Source organism: Coffea eugenioides, unplaced genomic scaffold (assembly GCF_003713205.1).
Source record: "Coffea eugenioides isolate CCC68of unplaced genomic scaffold, Ceug_1.0 ScVebR1_2398;HRSCAF=3420, whole genome shotgun sequence".
Taxonomy (NCBI): Eukaryota; Viridiplantae; Streptophyta; class Magnoliopsida; order Gentianales; family Rubiaceae; genus Coffea; species Coffea eugenioides.
Window position 1 is genome coordinate 24,311 of NW_020862881.1, and position 19,817 is coordinate 44,127.

Below are 19,817 nucleotides of genomic sequence, written 5' to 3' on the forward strand. Positions count from 1 at the left end.
CATCATTTGGTGCCTCTTGCAAGAGTCTCAGCTAGCTATTGTCCTCAGTTATGGTTTTCGCTATCTAAATAGGTAGTCCCAAACTATCTATTTAATAGCTACTAATTAATGGGTTTAATTAGGTTACCCATTTGAAACTAATAAAATTGCATACCCATATTCATTTGTTGAAGAACAAGTTGAAAAATTGGTCACTATTTATAACTATAAATGGATAGAAAGAATGGTAGAATAGGAGGTAAATAAGTTGCGAAATTGGATAAAATATCGCACAATTTGATAGAAGTAGGGAAAGGTGAAAAGAATGTAGAGTTCGTGGGAGGGAGAACAATTGGAGTAATGTAGGAAGAGTAGGAGAATGTTGAGAGGAAAATGGCGCAAAAAAGAGAGAGCGTGAAAAAAAGGATAATAATGTTATATTTGGTGTCTTTTAATATTTCTTTAGGTATTTTTGTGATCTTTATTTATATTTTTTAATATATTTTAACGTTTTAGACAAGATACATAAAATATAATATAACTTAGATACTACAAAAATAGCATTCTTTTGATTTTTTTAAGCCCTTTTTTCATGTAACTAATATAAATAATTTATTTACTATTATAATTATATTAGACGTAAATACGTGCATAGCACGCGTTACAACACTAGTATCAAGAAAAAGCCTGGACGGATGATTAATTCAAAACTTGAAACTTAGAACTGTGGTGCAAGCTGAGATAATAATAATAGAAGCGTCTTTCTACTGTGATATAGCTGTGGCCCAAAGTATTAGGAGTCTCCTCAGAATTAGGAATGTACTCAAAACTACATAACAAAACGTTTTCCCCTAACGGTCATGCAGTTGAAAGAAACATCCCCAGCATTTTCGGTTCCCCCTCTCTCAATCTGTTATCTTACCAAGTCTTGCAGCAAAATCCGCATATATCAGCAGACTAGTTCAGTTGAGATCAATGTTGCCATTTGGCTTCTGTCTTCCTTCCTTTGAACACCAGCACTAACACTCCTTATCTTATCTAAGTAGAGCAATCCCTTTCCTTTTTTTTTTTTTTGCCATCTCTTTTGGCTCAGCCCACCTCCAATATTTTTTACATGAATACTCTTTTATTTTTGTCACACATTTCTTTGAGATGACCCTCAAAGGTGGCACCAGCCAAGCCTGCGCTGCCTGCAAGTATCAGAGGAGGAGGTGCACGGCTGACTGTCCACTCGCGCCATACTTCCCGGCTGATCAGCCTAAGATGTTCCAGAATGCTCACAAGCTTTTTGGCGTGAGCAACATCTTGAAGATTCTGAGACTGCTAGACCCCAGCCAGAAGTTGGTTGCCATGAAGTCCATCATCTATCAAGCAAATATACGCGATAAGTATCCTGTCCACGGATGTTTAGGAATCATACAACAATTGTGGTACCAAATTCAACTAGCCGAGGAGGAACTTCAAGCTATTCATGCACAATTGGCTTTCTATCGACAACATCAGCAACAAGAAGTGTCAACTGGATTGACTGATTCTATATCGCAATTGCAATTAGGAGTGGCGCCTCCAAGCAATGCCCTGTCGCTTTTTCACCAGGATGCTCCTCAAAATTATGACAATACCGTATCTGCACTGCCCATTGGATCACACCCCACTTACTCCTCCAATAGTGCCAACGCTGCCAATTACAATGCAACTTACATGGATTCCAAGGAAAACAATGCTGTAAACTCTTTATGGGTTCAACAGCCGCCCTACAACAATAGCAGTAGTAATATTAATAGCAATCCAATGGTTATGCAATCTCAGTTGATAAACTCGCAGCCCTTAATAATCCAACAAGATTGTGGCACACAAGATTATGATGAAATGCACCCATTCTTTGATACACTTGATGATAGACAGTCTTATATCGCTTCCAAGGAAGCATATGAGTCGAGGTAAATAAACACAATGAATCGCTATGTCGTTTTATCAATTTTGAGAGCATGATTCAGATTTTACAACAAGAAAGAACATTTCTATTTGGTCTCATCATGAGGTGTCTATGAATTTGCAGCTCTGAATCATCATTGAAGGATACAACACAATCTGTTGAGCATGTAGCTGAGAATGAGTTGAAGAGTGCTGCAGCGTGTTTCAGTCTTACCAGCGTTAATTAATACTGCAGAACACCATGGAAAGTGTGGAGTAGCTGGTACCAGAGAGTAGACTTGTGACTATGGTGCCTGTATATTGCACATGTTATTTCACATATTCACAGAGTACGTTATGTTAAATTTGCATCATTTCTCTTTTACTTCAACTTCTTTCTTTTGAATACTTAGTAGTTGTTTCAGTAGGAAATGATTTGGTCATTCATTCTGTAAACCTGCACTTTCAGAACAGAGGAGTATTTGTGTCCTCCCCTCAACTAGGAATGTGATCAACTCTGTGCAGATTAATTTGCAAATGATGAGCGAAGCCATTATTCATGACGATGTATATTTGAACTCTTGAATGGACAAAACCACCTTTCTAGTTTTAAACCACCACCCCAAATCCAAATGAATCACTTTAGTAGCTCTGATCACTTTAGTAGCTTCTGATAAAGAGCTTCAATGTTTTAGTTCGTACACTATCTAGGTCTTTTCTGAATTGCAAGCGGATCTCTTTCTTTTCAACTCCTGATGGTCAAAGCAAAATTAAACAGAAAAACAAACAAACGGAAAAAAGACAACAAAATACAGATTTGAGTTTCAGATAAAGGTATGAACCTTCTCAGAATCCAACGTTTGTGAAAGCTAGGACATGTGATCACTGCTCTTTGTTAGTTTAGTGTTTCTTCAAGATTAATTACAGCTAAAAGCTTTCAATGCCTATCATGAAGCCTGCACATAATAGCTGATATCGGGTAGAATGTCATCAAAATGTACTGTGAAAAATGTTGTCTAGAGCAGCAAAAACCTACCAACTACAGATAATTCTGTAAGATGGCTATAGCTGACAAAGCTACTGAAAGTAACTGGACCAAAAATGTTGAAAATAACCTAAGATTCTAAGACTATTCAATTACAGTGTTAGCTAAGCCTTAATCTGAAGGGTCTTAATCCCCATACAGGATCCAAGAATCTATAACAAATCATTTTGAATTGAAAATAATCCAATTTATTAAGCTTTAAGAGATTTACTGGTTTAGGTTGAATCATTAACCCTCTAAATTATCTTAGGAATAGAAGATTTAACTGAGATAGATTGACGTAGTCAAAGAATACCAGTGACACAAATTAAGAATGGGTAAATGGGGAAGATCATACTACGGTTTAAAGTATTATGGGGAACTTAAAATACAAGAAGGTGATTATTACCTTGGGATTACTTTTGTGTAAGGTAGTTGCTATACATTAAACCTGCATCTCACGCTTGAGGTCAATCAAATGATGACCCTTACCTCAAAAAACACTCAAAAAGCACTAGATTTTAACTTGCCCCGCCTACCAAGTCCTTGAAGGAGAGCAGCACTCACAAGTAGATTAATAGGAAGGTCATTTCTTCACTGTTCCAATTATTTCTTTCCTTTGTTTGTTTCTCCTAGAATTGCATTTTAAATTGCTGAATATATCAGGTTCACCTACTTTTGTGAAGTAAAATATTTGAAGGTTTACTGATCTACTTAGCATCCTCCTGTTACACGTACTTTGTTGGCTGTTTTTTTTTTTTTTCTCAAACGGTATTCTTGTTATACATATATGAACTTGATAATACAAGATTTTAGTTACATAAAGGGACATTAGTCCTATTATCCTCCTGTATACTCTCTTTGAGCCACAGGGGGAAACTTTGTTTCCAAATTACCTTGGAAACAAGTTTAGTTGCAAATTGTGCCATTTTATGAGCACTTCTATTTCCATCTCTATACACAAAAGAAAAAGTACAGTCTTGGAACATGTCACTCAAATGTCTAATATCTTCTATGATTGTGCCAATTGGTGTTTCACCCAAGCCTGTCTTGCATATTGTCTCAATGGCGGCTTTGCAATCAGTTTGCATTTCAATTCTTCGCCAGCCAGCTTCTCTAGCCATTAGCAGGCCTTTCAATTCTTTTGCATTTCAATGGAAACTTTGTTGGCTGTTTGATGACTTAAAAAGTACATAAAAATCCCTGCCAGTGATTAAAAGTGCAGCCAGCGAATGCATTTGATCTGAGTTTGTATTGCAAAAGAAAACCCGAAAAGAAGTTTCTCATTATAGTTCTTAGAAGTTATGAGCTTGGTGGATTAAAACTGTTTCCTTCTTTTACAATGTCATTTAATTTGTTTTCCAGAAGGGGAGGGGATTGGGGTAACAGAAGCGGGAAGAGAGTATGGACATGGTGAGAATCAAACTATTGTTCTGAGATGATGATACAAGACAGTTTTCTGAGTTAGTTACTTTTATGCTTTCTCTTAAGACTCTGAAGATTGACACTAGTAACAGCCAAATGACTTCAAATCAAGAAAACTAGACCATGGTGTAATGCAACTTTTATTACCTCCCCCAGCATAAAATGTCTTTTCTATTCTTTTATCTCTGATGTACTTCGTTTTCTCCAGTCAATTCATAGACCAAAAATAAAACAAAAAAAAAAAAACTTGGAACAAAATTACTTCTCAATATTCAGATTCTACAAGTAGCTATTTAACTTTTACTTTTTGTGAAGATCATACATGTTTAGTGCATCTCAATTGATTAATACATTTCATTTTCCTACAAGTATTTCATTATTAAACTTTTCTATTTTGTTACTGATGAAATGTGTATAAACACATAAATATACATTAGATTAGCTTTGTCCCCAGTGAAAACATATCTTTGCTCCCCCTGCCCCTGCTCATACTGTTTTTAGCAAAACATTCAGCTTAGAGCAGTAATTAGGTGTATGGGCAGAAAAGCATCACTAATGGAGTTGACGCCTTGCTATTGGTAGCTTCACAGAATAAGGAATTTCAAACTTAAAATATTACTTATTGTTTATGAAATGATGATGATGCAAAGTCTAGGACAGTATCAAATTTCTTCAGGAAAATGAGAAGACAGAGTATGTGCCAATTCCTAGTTTCTTCAAGCTATTAAAATAATGCAAGGCAAGTAATAATTTCTTATCTGTATAAAACGGACTAAATTGTATTACAGCTTTGTCAGATCAGTTGTCACACACTCACTGTGTATTTGGCTTATAGAAGCCTGGTATTGTATGAACCACAATGAGGGCACTTGTGATACAGCCAGTGGAAGGAAGCATTTCCTTTCCTTTCACAGTCATTGCATAGAATAACCTGTGAATCATAACAAATTTCAATATCAGGAGTTACTAACCTGGCAACGGTTGGATGATAAACTAGCATCTTGAATAAGATAATAGATGATCAACCTGAATTCGACTTGAATACTCCTGCGGAACTTTCTCTTCAGCTAATAGTGCGTCTAACATTCCAAAATACACCAGAATGCAAACAAATAAACGTTGTTTCCTGATTCTTCACTTGTAATTCATTTAAATGAAAGTCATAGGTTGATCATTCTGGTGCTTAAGGCTGGCATACAAGGGCTGTGATAACTGACAGTCAATCACTTCTAAATTATTAACTAACAGTGACCGAAAGATGAATAAGAGAAGAGACACTCAGAAGGTAAAATATTCACCTAATGTAGATTGGGGATGGAACAAGCAGATTGGTAAGTGTTCCAAAGCGGTATGATGAGCCCCCCTTGGCTCCATCATTGGAGACAGTGCTGCTGGTCTAGATGGTTTTAATGGTAAATTTTTTACTACTAGATGGGAGATTGTAGCATCGGATTTATATAATGCTATTATTAGTTTTTTTCTGTGGTTCAGAGTTGCCAATGAGCTTCATGACTGCTTCTAGGATATTAATTCCTAAAGTTCAGCAGCCTCAACATTTCTCCCAATTTCGACCCAGAAATCTTTTTAACTTTGTTAATGAAGTTGTCTCAAGAGTATTATCTAATCGGCCAGCTAAGATTTTGCCCAAGTTGATCTCCCCACAGTAAAGTGGTTTTGTGGGTAGTAGAACAATCACTGATAAATTTCTCCTAGATCAAGAGTTAGTGGCTAGTATGGGCAAGAAGAATAGGGGGAAATGTGGCAATTAAGTTAGATATGGCCAAAGCGTACAATAGAGTCTTTTGACCTTTTTTACTTCAAGTGCTTAGCAGGTTTGGATTTGGTGAATGATGGGTGGATGTAATATGGCGTTTGATTTCAAACTATTGGTTTTCTATAATTGTTAATGAGGTTCCACAGGGAATTTTCAACTCGACAAGGGGCTTGCGACAAGGTGACCCATTTCGCCTGCATTGTCTGTTATAGGAGCTGAGGTGTTCTCCCGAAGTCTTAATTCTTTATTGTCTAAGCCTGGATTTATGCCATATAAAGTTCCAGTGAGGTGCTGGCCATTAACGCACTTAGCATTTGCGGACGATATTATTATTTTTTCCAGTGCCTCGCGTCGTTCATTGTAACTAGTGATGAATGTTATTCATGGTTATGAATCTGTTTCAGGTCAAATGGCGAATATCTAGAGAGCTGTTATATGTGTCATTCAAAGCTGCCTTCGGTTCATCGTTTTTTAATTACTCTTGTTACTGGTTTCCAGCTTATGTCATTTCCAGTGAGGTACTTGGGAGATCCTTTGTATTGTGGAAGGAGGAAGGTATAGTAGTTTAATGATATGTGCCAGTCTATAGTGAAACGAGTTTTATCTTGGAAGCATCGATTGTTATCATCAGGAGTTAAGTTGGTTTTCATCAAACATGTCTTGCCTTCCATCCCTTTGCATGTCTTGGCAAGTGCAAATCCCCCGAAAGCTATTTTCCGCATAATAGAAAAAGTGTTTGCTGATTTTTTATGGGGTGCGAACGATGAAGGACATAAACATCATTGGTTGAAATGGCACGATTTGTGCTTGCCTGGTGTAGAAGATGGGGCAGGAATTCATTTCTTGCATGATATTTTTCGAGCTTTGTCGTTGAAGCTATGGTGGAATTTTTCAAAGCAAAAGTCTCTCTGATTGTTTTTATGTTGCAAAAATATTGTGGGGGGATTCATCCATGTAGTGTCAGTTTTACTTCTTCTAGCTCATCTAGTTGAAAAAGGATGCTATTGCATCGACATGTTGCTAAAGAACATATCACATGGATTCTTAGTGATGGATCTTGTCATTTTTGGCATGACAACTCGATGGGCATTATGCTTTATGTCGACATACAAAAATCAGTGCACATCATCAAGTCAGTGATTTTGTTTTGGATGGGTATTGGCATCATTTTTTGTTGCAAGAATGGCCGCCAGAGTCAATTATTTCTGAGGTCTCAAGAATTCAGCCTCCTTCATCTTTAGTAGCAGACCGTATGGTTTGGGATTTGACAAGAGAATTTTCAGCCAAGTCAGCTTTTTAGCTGGTTAGATATACACTCAATCCTTCATTTGTGTTTTCTAGGATATGACATTCTGCTTTGATGGACCCAAATAAATAAATACATATAAATCCACAGGAGCAATCAAGAAAAATGATACAGAGGCAAAGGAATTTACTTCTTGTATTGACAAAAAACTGCGGCTACACTACTCATAATAAACGACGACCACAAGGCTATTCTGAGGCTACTAACTCTCATACCCAAGATATCCAAGACAAAGACAACTTCGGACGCCAACTACTAATACTAACATAGGAATTAATCCAATGCTTCACACTACAAAACACAATCAATGCGCCTATCTAGTCAACCAATTAAACAAAGACATGTGACCATTAATTATTGATGCTTCGTTAATATTGTTACATTGCCTCCCTTAAACCAAGCTCCTCTAATTTGGACATACCCAACATCTTTTTCAACTTGACAAAAGTTTCCGTCTTCAATGCCTTGATAAAAATGTCAACCACTTGCTCTTCAGTTCTGTAATAATCAACTTCAATCTCTCTCTTTCGAACCAACTCATGTATGAAGTGATATTGAATATTAATATGCTTGCTACGCCCATGGAGTACTGGATTCTTGGATAATTCAATCGTTGATTTACTATCACAATAAATCTTCGTAAGATCAACTTGTTTCGTAGAATCCACCACAAAGCTTGAGTGGCACTGTTAACTGCTGCAATATATTCCGCTTCTACCGTAGACAATGCAATCACTTGCTACTTCTTAGAACTCCAAGAAAATACTCCCGAGTCAATGAAAAATGCAAAACCTGATGTACTCTTCCTCTTGACTGTATCACCTGTCCAATCACTGTGTAGCCAAACAACTCAACTATATCATTTTCTGAATAAAAAATGCCATCACTGCGAGTATCTCTAATATACCTCAAAATCCTCTTAGCCGCCTACAAATGTGACTGATGTGAATTTTTCATGAACCTGCTAATCAAACCAACAACAAAATTGATATTTGGCCTTGTAGATTTTAGATACCTTAAATGTCCTACCAAACTTTTAAAGTATGTAAGATTTACAGCACCCTTCTTGATCAAACTCAATTTTTCTTCAACTAGTGTCATAATTGATTTCGTTGTATCCATCTTGAACTTCTTTAAAATATCACCTGCACATTTCTTTTCAGATATAAAAATTTCACTGTCAAACTGAAAGACTTCAACTTCCAAAAAATATGACATGAGTCTCATATCTGTCATCTGAAACTGTTTAATCATAACCTTTCTAAACTCTGCAATTATCTCTGGATTATTTTCTGTAAAAATTAAATCATCTACATATAAGCATACAATAAGAATATCACCACGAGCAGAAAATTTAATATATAAAGTGTGCTCATATGGACACCTCTAAAAATCACGAGTCAGAAAATATGAATCAATTCTTGTATACCACACTCTTGGAGTTTGTTTCAATCAATATAAGGCTCTTTTCAATTTATACATTTTATTTTCCTGATCTCTTCTGACAAATCCTGTTGGCTGCTTCACATACAACTTTTCATTAAGAATTCTATTCAAAAATGTTGATTTCACATCCATTTGAAAAATTCTTCAATTATTTTGGCAGGTAGAGAAATTATCATACGGATAGTGTCAACCCTGGCAACGGGTTCAAATACTTCAAAATAATGAATCCTGGATTTCGACTTGTATCCCTTCACCACTAATCTCGCCTTGTATCTATCAATTTCTCCATTGAATTATTATTATTATTTTTTTGTATATCCACTTCACTCTAATGAGTTTTTTACCAGTTGGAAGAGAGGTGAGCTCCCAGGTATCATTCGTCTCTATTGCATGAATTTCTTCATCCATTGCTTTCACCTAACGATCATCACAAGCTGCCTCCTCATACATAATTGGGTCACAATCTGCAAACAAAGCAAAATTAATAATATTTTCGTCAGAAAGAACATCATCTGGTGTAATAACATAATCTTGTAGACGAGTTGGCATCTGTCGCTGACGCTGTGGACGTCCAGTTAACTCAGTCTGTGGACCCTAAACAACTGGTGATGGTTGAACATCATCATTAGCATTCTTTTGCTGATAATTTGGAATCACCTCTCCTGCTTTAGGATCTCCAATAGACCAGTTTCAAATATTTCTTTCATTAAAAGTCACATCTCTACTCACTATCACCTTTTTTGTCATAGGATTATACAACTTGTAAGTCTAAGAGACATCACTATAACCAATAAATACACACTTCTCGCCCTTGTCATCAAGTTTCTTTCTTAATTGATCAGAAACATGGAAATAAGTGATACACCCAAAAACTCTAAGATGACCAACAAATGGTCTTCTACCATTCCAAACTTCTTCACGAGTTCTTTCACGAACACTTTTGGTAGGACATCTATTTAACAAATAAATTACACAAGAAATTGCCTCTACCCAAAAAGATTTTGGTATATCTTTTAGTTTCAACATACACCTCACCATATCCATAACTGTCTTATTCTTCCTTTCTGCCCCTCCATTTTGTTCGAGAGTATACCTGATAGTCAACTGATACTTATCCTTTTTTTTTTTCAAAAAAATCATCACACACCAAATATATCTGACCCCTATCTGTTCTCAAAATTTTAATCTGACAACCACTTTGTCTCTCAACAAAAGTCTTAAAAATTTTAAAAGTGTCACACGCATCAGATTTTTGTTTCAAAAAATACACCTAGGCTTTTCTACTAAAATCATTAATAAAAGTAATAAAATACCTATAACCACCATTAGAAGAAACCTCCACAGCGCATAAATTTGAATGAATAATTTCTAATGGCCTTCTGGCCCTCCATGATTTGCCAGTCTGAAAACCATTCCTATGTTGTTTTTCCAAAATACGCATATCACAAAATTTACCACAATTTCTAATACTAGGCAACCCACCAACCATTTTTCTACTGTCCAAAAATCTCAAACTGTCAAAATTCAAATGACCAAATAACATATGTCACAATCAATTACTGTTATCTATCACCGTAAACAAACAAGAAAAATTGGCAGAACTCAAATTCAGTGAAAATAAGCGACTTGAAGCCATTGGTACACTGACAATCATTCCAATATTTTTTATCAAAAATGGTACAAGTACCATTCCTGATACAAATATCATATTTTTTCTCAGACTTTTAGCCCATACTCAACAAATTATGATGCAATCCAGGAACATAGAAAACATCAAAAATAAAATCAGAAAATCCATTTTTCAGGCTAATAGGAATTTTTTCCTTGCCAAACACCGGTAAAACAATGTTATTTTCATATTTAACTTCCCCACGGACAGATTCGTCAAGTTCAACAAATAATTCTTTTTTGCGAGACATATGATTGCTGCAACCCGTATCCACGTACCATTTATTTTTATCAACCACATCAACAATATTACAGACTAATAATAGAATTTCAGATTTTTTATTATTATCCTGTACCTAATTGTCAGCAACATTAGTCTGAAAATTTCTGTCTATATTTTCTCCAAATCTACATTCAAATTGTTTATGGCCAAAATTTTCACAATTATAATATTGAATTTTTTGTCCAAAATTATTCTAATTAAAATTATTTTCTCTGTCAAAATTACTACATCTACCTCTACCAGGACCACCTCTAAAATTAAAAATTATTACCTTTACCGTGTCCAGGATTTGATGTACCTCCTTTGCCTCTATTATTGTTGCCACGACCATCTCTGTTATTGTAATCACCTCTGTTCCTCTAACTGGATTCACCTCACTCCCTGATATCATTATTCTCTGTTCCTCTGTTCCATTAATTCTTTGTTCATGCAGAACTAATGACCCATGCAAAATTTCAATACCCAAATCCTCCAAATCTTTCATTTCCTGGATCACAACTACCACATGATCAAATTTTATAGGTAGGGTATTGAGAATTTTCTCAATAAATGTTCTATCAGAAAGGTTATATTGATTGAGTTTCATTTCATTTTTAATATCTGACAAGCAAGAAAAATATGACTCAGTAGATTCAGATTTTTCCATCATCGCAAGTTCAAATTTTCTCTTTAATATCATCAAATTATTTTGTTGGACCTTGTCGATCTCTTTGTATGTTTTCTCCAATATATCTCAAGCCTCCTTTGCCGTATCAGCCGTAATAATTTTTTTAAAAATTGACATGTCAATTGCCTGATGAATCTGTGGCAAAGCCAAGTTATTTTTCATTTTATCTTCCTCACTAGCATCTTGAGCAAGTGTAGATTCAAGAAATCGATATAATTTACATACCTTGAGATGAGTTATTATTTGTTTCTGCTAAAAACTGAACTCTACCTTTGTTTTGAGTTTTTCGATAGAAGAAACAATATTAGGGATAGGGTTTGCCATACTTTAATCTACCGTAACTCTAATACCACTCTAATGGACACAAACAAATAAACACACATAAACGTACAGGAACAATCAAGAAAAATGATATAGAGGCAAAGGAATTTACTTCTTGTATTGACAAAAAACTGCGGCTACAGTACTCACAATAAACGACAACCACAAGGCTATTCCGAGGCTACTAACTCTTATACCCAAGACAAAGACAACTTCGAACTCCAACTACAACTACTAATACTAACATAGGAATTAATCCTATGCTTCACACTACAAAACACAATCAATGCACCTATCTAGTCAACCAATTAAACAAAGACGCGTGGTCATTAATTATTGATTGCTTGGTTTAATATTGCTACATTCTGCAATTCCACTTAAATTGTCCTTTTTCATGATGCGTCTATTGAGTTATCGTTTGCCAATTCCTGATGTGTTGTTAAGAATGGGTTTTCATGGTCCATCAAAATGTGTTTGGTGTTCCACTTCGCAAGCTGAATCACTGGATCATTTGTTTGTGAATGAGACTTAGCTAATCAGATTTGGAAGTTCTTTGCAGCTGAATTGGGATTGTTGATAGATGATTCTTGTGTCCATCCAGTGGTGTTGAAGTGGTGGCTTCGTCCGTCTATAAATGTTCAGCTTTCTTTACTTTTGCAAATTTTGCCGAGTCTCATTTGCTGGCATAAATGGAAATTCAGAAATAAGGCAGTTTATGAAGGTTCTATTGGGTCTTTTCAAGGGGTATGCAAGTCCATTTTTCCAGATTTGAAGCTAATTTTTAGCTTGTACTTCAAGGTGCACTTTGATTCTGTGACATGGGCTGAGTTTGCGGCTTCGATTGTTTCATTTGTACGACTTCCACGTATTACTATGGTGCATTGGTCTTCTCCATCTCTTTCAGTTGTTAAACTAAATTCCGATGGGTGTTCGAAATGGAACCCGGGGCCTAGTGGTGGGGGTGCTGTACTCAGGGATTCGTCTGGTGCATTCATCTTTACTTATTCATGTTACTTTGGAATTGTTACAAGCTTGGCAGCTGAAGTTAGAGCTTTGCTATGGGAGTTAAGTTGTGCATTTCAAGAGGTTATAATTTTCTCCATATTGAGTCAGATTCCGAGGTTTTAATACAGATATTGGAAGGCCATTGTCGATGTCCTTGGATGCTTCAGAAGGGTATTGATGCATTGCTACACTTCCGTGAATCTTTAGTTAAAATGTCTCCTTGTTATCGTGAAGCTAACAAGCCGGCAGATCATCTTTCCAACTTAGGAGTTTTATATCCATCTGGTAAAATTTATGATTCATTTTCTACACTGCCTAGCCATGTAAGAGGAGATTTGAAACTCGATGAGATAGGTCAATACTCTCTTAGAAGACGCTAGTTTTGAGAACATTGTCTTTGTTTGTTTAATTTTCTTTCATTCCAAATAGTCATGTAATCTTGGAGGTAAGATTCATGTTCCTCTTTATCAGTATTTTTTTAATCTCATTAATAAAATTCGAGTTGACATCCCTTCCCCATATACGGGGTTTGCCACTTAAAAAAAAAAAACTCATCTTTCGCCCTTGGATCTAGCAGTGATATGTACATAGAATCTTGCATGTTTTCGTTCTCATTATTTTATCTTTCTCGTCACAGAACAGAAGTGATAGGAATCACTTAAGATGATCAGTTTATGGAGCTCATAGTTGCTAAATCCATGTTTTATTTTTTTTTAAATTGGAAATCACATTTCATGGTAGGCACAACCACTCCTAAAAAATTGTCTTTTATATCGAGTATAAATGCTTAAATAGGAACATTACCTTTATGAATTTCTTTTTCAATATAACATATTTTTTTATATGTTCAACATCATTATTTTATGTTTACTCTCCATATTTTCCTTTTAAGGTAACTCTTTATGTGGTTTATTGGTCATGTTTACTGTTTGTGTTCCTGTTTTAAGGTAACCTTCATACAGTTATGCATTTAACATTGAGATGCATAATCTTGTATCGAGGTAATTTTCATATAGTCATCTCATTCTTTAGTTCAAATATTAAAAATTATTGTAATTTACAAAAAAGGGAAAAACAACAACATAAGTCTGTCGACAAGTGCATCTAGTGATTCTTCACTCTTTTCTCAATAAAATGAGTACACCCCCATATTTCGTGGCATAGAAATTAACATGCTTAAATTGTAAAAATATGACTGAAATCAAGGTAATTTCATAAATGCAGTTTTTGGTATCTTTGACAATGTTGTAACTTAAGAATAGATCATAATTGTTTATTGAAGAAGAAGAAATTAGAAGGCGAAGAAGACAAAATCATAATTCTTTATTCATTTTTAAGTATACGTAATCCTTACTGTTTTTGTGCTTTTGTTATTTGTAATAGAACAACTAACCTACATAAGCAATGACAATTTGTAACATAAATTTAGATTGCAACTCATGATAGGATTATAATTACTATATATTTCATCTAATTAATTATATATTTAAGGTGGTGATTTACATTCTCATTGGAAAAAATTTTATGCAGTCATTTAAGGTCTTTAGGCTTACTTAATGATTTTTTTTGTAATACAATGGTGGATTATATCCAATCCATAAATAGTTAGTGATATATTATTATATAGTAAGACTACACACATTATTGTTTCAAGGCTTGTATCCATTTTTTTGACTATGATGTCTTAAGTTTTATTTGTTTCACCATCAAACCAAGATGGTAACCTTTCAAATATTATAAACAAACCCTCTTTGCTCCTATACAATTTCTAACATAGCCCTATTTCTCCTTTAAAAATGTACTTTTAAACTTTGTTTTCAAATTCTTATGCATTCATGCTCACCAGTGCTACTGGTTTTGTACATTTTATTTTATTGCTTAAAGACAAGGAAATTGCAGAATTGGAAATCTGTATGCATATCTTTAGGAGTCTTTTCTAATTGACGTTTGTGTGTTTAAATTTTAGTGCGGATAGGTTCTTGATAGTGTACAATATTAAATTGTATTTCTAAATGTAGTTATATTTAATTAGCTTTAACCTTGATTTGATATTTTTTTCTTGTTCCTTTTGTATTTTTTATATTTTGGGCAAACGATAAGGACAAGAGTGTGATAATCAAAGATTAGTTGATAATTTCTTCTTGTTTAATTTATCGATCAAAAGTAGTGTCTAAGTAATATTGGATAAATCTTTCTTTTCTTGGATGAGGAAGTATCAGAAGAAGAAATAGGGCTTTTAGTTTTTGGTTTTTTTGGCAAACCCCGTCCTCAGGGTGGGGATGCCAACCCCGAATTTATTAATAAAAAGCCAAGTTACAAAGATCTAGTGAAATCTAGAAATAAGAAAAATTACGCCGTTACAACTTGCATATGAACAAAAGAAAATTCTCTACTATCCAAAAGTATAGCCACTTTAACGACCCCAAGAAGTTGTTGAATTGTAGTACAGAGGAAATCATCCTAAGCCTCCATACTTGCTAACTTGCTGTAGACACCAAATTTTGAATAATTTGTATGTGGCATCTACTTCATGATTTTTATTTTAGATCGCTTGCATTTAGTTCGTTGTTGTGTGTTTTGCATTTTTAGTTGTTATTTTATTTTAGTTTTATTCATTTTGCCCTTTTAGTTTGTCTATTCATTTTTATTTTGTCATTTCAGGTTTTTAATCACTTTTAAGTTTTAGATTTTAGTTTTTAGTTTTGTTTAGTTTTTAAGTTTATAGAGTTTTTAGAAAGAAAAGGAAAAATCATTTTAGTCATTTTGTTTTTATTCAATGCTTTCTTGAAAGAGAAATGAAAATGAAAAATCATAAAAAATGAGAAAATAGGAAAAAGGAAAAAGGAAAAATAGGCTTTAGTTGGATTGGAAAAATGAAAAAAAGAGCAAAAAGGAAAAGGAAAATTTGTTCACAAAAATATGTTTATTTCTTTAAATTCAATCTTTGGGCACTTTAGTTATTTTTATTAAGTTATTTTGAGAAAAAGAAAATGAATGAAAATGAAAAAGAAAATGTGAAAAAGATGGAAAAATGGCCATTTTTGTTGTTTTTAGTTGTTTAGTTTTTAAATTATCTTCATTATTATTACTATTATTATTACCTGGTTTTTGTCAATTTGTTATTATAATTATTATTTATATTTTATCATTTCTGTTGATAGTAAAAAAAAAAAAAAAAAAAAAAGGAAACGCGGCAAGCTGCGTTTTGGTGCAGCTTGCAAGGAAAGATTGAGACGGCTCCTTTGGCTGCAAATATGGCAAGAGGGCTAAGTTGTTTTAGGGTTGTTTTTGCTGATATAAATAGATAGAGTAAAGGAGAGCCGCAAGGGAGGGGGTTTTTCGGTGAGCAAGGGGGAGAGAGCATCGAGAGGCAAACAGAAAAACTGAGCGAGGGAGAGGGTAGTTGACGGCCGGGGAAGAGAGGAAAAAACAGCTAGGGTAGCCGGAAAAAGAGTGAACCAGAAAACTAAAAAAGTGAGGGAAAGTTTTGGAGAGAAATGGACGGCTGTAGAACGAACGAAACCAGCGAGAGAAAGGAGTGGTTTTAGGAGTGGAGGATTGAGTGAAAAGCTGAGTAAAAAGGCTGAGGGAGAGTTTGGGAAGCAAAAGAGACCAAGGAGGGAGGTAAAGAGGGCTTCGGGTCAAGCCAAAAGAAGGAGAGGAGCTGCGGGAATCTTAGTTTAGCCTCTACCGAAACATACTAGCTGCCAACCCCGGCCGAAGCAGAATCGTAAGATTTCTTAGCTTTGCTTATAGATAGTTTCTGTGAGAATCGTGGGTTGTTTGTTGTCCCCAATGGTTATGTGTTGATTGTTTAAGCTATCTTGTTCGGCAATGAAAATGCAAGTATGACGGAAAGATTTGCAGTAGCCCTTTTCGTTATCATTATAGCTTAGAGCTGTTGCCTTTTTGTTGATTATTTTGTATGGCAAGTTTGATTAGGTTTCCAAAGTTGTTTGGTGTCGTTAATTTCATTCTCAAAGCTATGATTTAGTAGTAAAGATGTGGACTTTGAAGAAAAAATAGCATTTCCTTGGCTGATTCGTTCAATTTTGCGTCTGAAGTCGCATGTCAGATGGTTGTGAAAGCTCCCAGTTTGTCCGTATTTTCTGTTCTGATGTTCATGTTAAAGCTGCAATATTTTACGTTGCAAAGTTTGAAAATTGTTTTGGGGGATTTTTGCTAACTGGCTTTAAATGAGGTTTGATTATTTTGCGCACAAAAACTGCTGCAGCAAGATGCGAAGTTCTCGGTTGATGCAGCAGCCTGGGCAAACTTTGTCCTTTTGATTGTTCGAATGTTGGCTTGTTTGAAGTTTGTGATTTCTTTCATACTTGGCTAGTATTTACACATCAGCCTTCATGCTTGCAAAATGTTCTGATGTTTGTCTACCTGTTTTGGCAATTTAATCTACATGAGCTTGTTGCTGCAAAATCCTGCAACAAAACAAAAGAAGCTGCATTTTTCTGTTCTGTTTTGCTGCTCCGTGGTTGCTCCCCAAGTCCTTACACCTAGTTGCATGTTTAATCTGTATTAAGGGCAAGGAATGGAATGATTTAGGGTCAGTTTTGCATGTTTGGGGCTGAAAGGTTTAAATTGTATTGAATACTTGCTGATAGGCCATGTCAAAAATGAATTGCAGGTTGCTAAATCATCTCTTCATATGAACATCTTGCCCAGAATTTTGCATCAGTGTGTCTTTTGCTGTTTGAATTTCCTTCCCATGTCTTGCTTGTAGGGATGTCAAACTAATGTCTTGATTGTTTATTTTCAAAGTTTGGATGTTAGATCAAAGAAACTTTGGTTATGATACATGCCTGAATCTGGAATCTGGTCTTGGAAGTAGAAGCTAGGGAAATTACGGCAGCTGCATTCTTCAAATGTTTTGCCCATTTATTAGAACTTTGCATGAGTTTTTTCTAAGCTTTCACTTTGTTTGGATGAGGTTTATGGTGGAGCTTGCTGATTAGCTTAAGGTTGTGAATTTGGAGTTGAAATATGTTCTTGAAAAACAAGTTATGTGTTTGAGTGTGGTTTCGGTTGATAAAGCATGACAGAAAATTTTGCAGAAAAATGTTTCCTACGTGAGTTGCATGCTATTGCATGGAAATGTTCAAAAATTACACTTTGGCCCCCCAAGTCTCCCCTTGTCCTACTATGACCCAATCAATTGAATGATTTCCTCAATTTGGCCCTTGGTGGCTTTTAATTTTACAACTTCATTGCTTGTTTGTTTCAATTGACTACCATGCTTTGTTTCAATTGCACTTCATGCATGAATTTAAGAGCTTTATGACTAAGTGAGCCTTGTTTTGCCCATTTCTTTTGATTTTTCTTAAACAAAGTGGTGCCATGACCTGTTTATTATTTTGGAGGGTAATTGAATAATTTCACTTCATTTGGACTCCATTCCAAGGGAGGTACACTCTATCCCTCATTTGCACTTCATTTGACCCTATGTGCTCCTACGTGTTATGTGAATATGCCTGTCTACTTCGCTTTCCTTACCTCTTTGCATGCATTTACTTACTTTTACTGTTATTTAAGTTTTATGGGGTATGTGTACACCTCTTGGCTTGTAATAGATAGGGTTCGGAGAGCATCTGGTCCATTTCCCCTTCCCCTTTATGCTTTTATGGGGTATGTGTACACCTCTTGGCTTGTAATAGATAGGGCTCGGAGAGCATCTGGTCCACTTCCCTTTTCCCTTGCTTGCTTGTTTTTGTTGCTACATGTTTAATTGCTTTATTAGGCTCTTGCATCTAGTCGAGCATGCTAAATGCTATGTGCTATGTGTTTACGAGTATTTTGGCATGTCTACTTGCTTTCATTGCCATGAATGAATGGAATGGATGAATGTACGTTTCCGCTAGTCCAACGCTAGTCGGAATTCATAGAATGGGCTAGTCCAATGCTAGACCCTTAGGGATTTCCCCTCGTTAGCACATCATTTGCTTGTTCACTACATATCATGCATTTTTCCTTAGTTTTATCATCTGGCATGCTCCTCGAGCCCCTTTTCCCCTCATTTTAGGATTTTTGCATCTCATACTAGTCATAGGGTACATTTGCGTGAGAGTCCCCTTAAATATGGGATATAGACGAGTGTGGCTTTTTTCTAAGCCTTAGCACGCTTATATTCCCTCTATCAAAGGAAAAATCAAGTCACGATTTAGGTCTCCCCGTACCCAATATGCATGAATTCCCTAGGCTCATGCACTCTCAATCCACTCTATCATTACACTTTCACTTTTGTCTCATTTGCACACATGCACCTTTTTATCTTCACTTGCACACGAACACTTTTTTATCTTCACTTGCACATGAACATTTTTATCTTCACTCGCACACGAGTACTTTCATCTACATTTGCACACCTTCACTTATATCTTATTACTTTTATCATTTTTCTCACTTCACACAAACTCACACTTTCACATGGCATGCATTCCACTCATTTTTCACGTCATTTAGGTTTAGGTGTGACCTCTCCAAAGGATCATTGTTGGGCTTCACAATTAATGTGATTGGCACCACTCAACCTTTGAAGAGAAATTTCCCCCATGTCCCCCTAGGTCTAGGTTTTTGCATTCATATAGACATATCCAACACGCGATACATACCTTGGGTAGAAAAATTAGGGAAAATTGGTTTAAGTCACGCAACTAGCCTTGGCTAGGTCGAAGGGGTGCCTTGGATTTTTATCCTTGCCTTCCCCTTCGTCAAATGTGACCCCCGATCCCTCTTTTGGTTACGCAGACCCAAAAGTTCTCAAAAAGGGTTTATTTACTTTTTTTCAAAACAAAAATCATTTTTGGGTGACTTGGTACACCCTAACTCTATACCAAGTGGCGACTCCATTTTTGATACAAAAAACCCTTTTGAACTTCACTTGGCCAAATCGTCGCATTCTAAGTCCCATGGCCTTTTACTTTTCATTTTGCACACGTTCACACATTACACACCACACATCACACATCACACATTCATCACACCGATCAAAAA

At 35.5% G+C, this 19,817-nt stretch overlaps 2 protein-coding genes and 1 long non-coding RNA gene across 3 annotated transcripts; 1 reads left to right on the top strand and 2 right to left on the bottom strand.

Annotated features, from left to right (window-relative positions):
• Window positions 1-641: 641 nt before the first annotated feature.
• Window positions 642-2,167, top strand: LOC113756528 (LOB domain-containing protein 27-like). Its single transcript, XM_027300167.1, has 2 exons — window positions 642-1,919; window positions 2,039-2,167. The coding sequence occupies exons 1-2, from the start codon at window positions 1,132-1,134 to the stop codon at window positions 2,139-2,141; spliced, it is 891 nt and encodes a 296-aa protein (XP_027155968.1). The 5' UTR covers window positions 642-1,131; the 3' UTR covers window positions 2,142-2,167.
• Window positions 1,646-5,462, bottom strand: LOC113756529. Its single transcript, XR_003465982.1, has 3 exons — window positions 5,369-5,462; window positions 5,160-5,273; window positions 1,646-1,733 (listed from the first exon to the last, which is right to left on the bottom strand). It is a non-coding gene; the product is annotated as an uncharacterized LOC113756529 (long non-coding RNA).
• Window positions 5,463-7,799: 2,337 nt separating this feature from the next.
• Window positions 7,800-9,276, bottom strand: LOC113756525. Its single transcript, XM_027300166.1, has 4 exons — window positions 9,213-9,276; window positions 8,452-8,732; window positions 8,245-8,349; window positions 7,800-8,018 (listed from the first exon to the last, which is right to left on the bottom strand). The coding sequence occupies exons 1-4, from the start codon at window positions 9,274-9,276 to the stop codon at window positions 7,800-7,802; spliced, it is 669 nt and encodes a 222-aa protein (XP_027155967.1).
• Between the last annotated feature and the right edge of the window lie 10,541 nt (window positions 9,277-19,817).

What these genes read in the sequence shown, in the direction of transcription:
- LOC113756528 (XM_027300167.1), top strand. Translation starts at nt 1,132, where the DNA reads ATGACCCTCAAAGGTGGCACCAGCCAAGCCTGCGCTGCCTGCAAGTAT. An exon ending in AAGGAAGCATATGAGTCGAG is followed by an intron (nt 1,920 to 2,038) that starts GTAAATAAACAC and finishes ATGAATTTGCAG; the next exon opens with CTCTGAATCATCATTGAAGG.
- LOC113756525 (XM_027300166.1), bottom strand. Translation starts at nt 9,276, where the DNA reads ATGGATGAAGAAATTCATGCAATAGAGACGAATGATACCTGGGAGCTC. An exon ending in TTACATACTTTAAAAGTTTG is followed by an intron (nt 8,350 to 8,451) that starts GTAGGACATTTA and finishes TCACATTTGTAG; the next exon opens with GCGGCTAAGAGGATTTTGAG. An exon ending in GCTACACAGTGATTGGACAG is followed by an intron (nt 8,019 to 8,244) that starts GTGATACAGTCA and finishes GAATTATCCAAG; the next exon opens with AATCCAGTACTCCATGGGCG.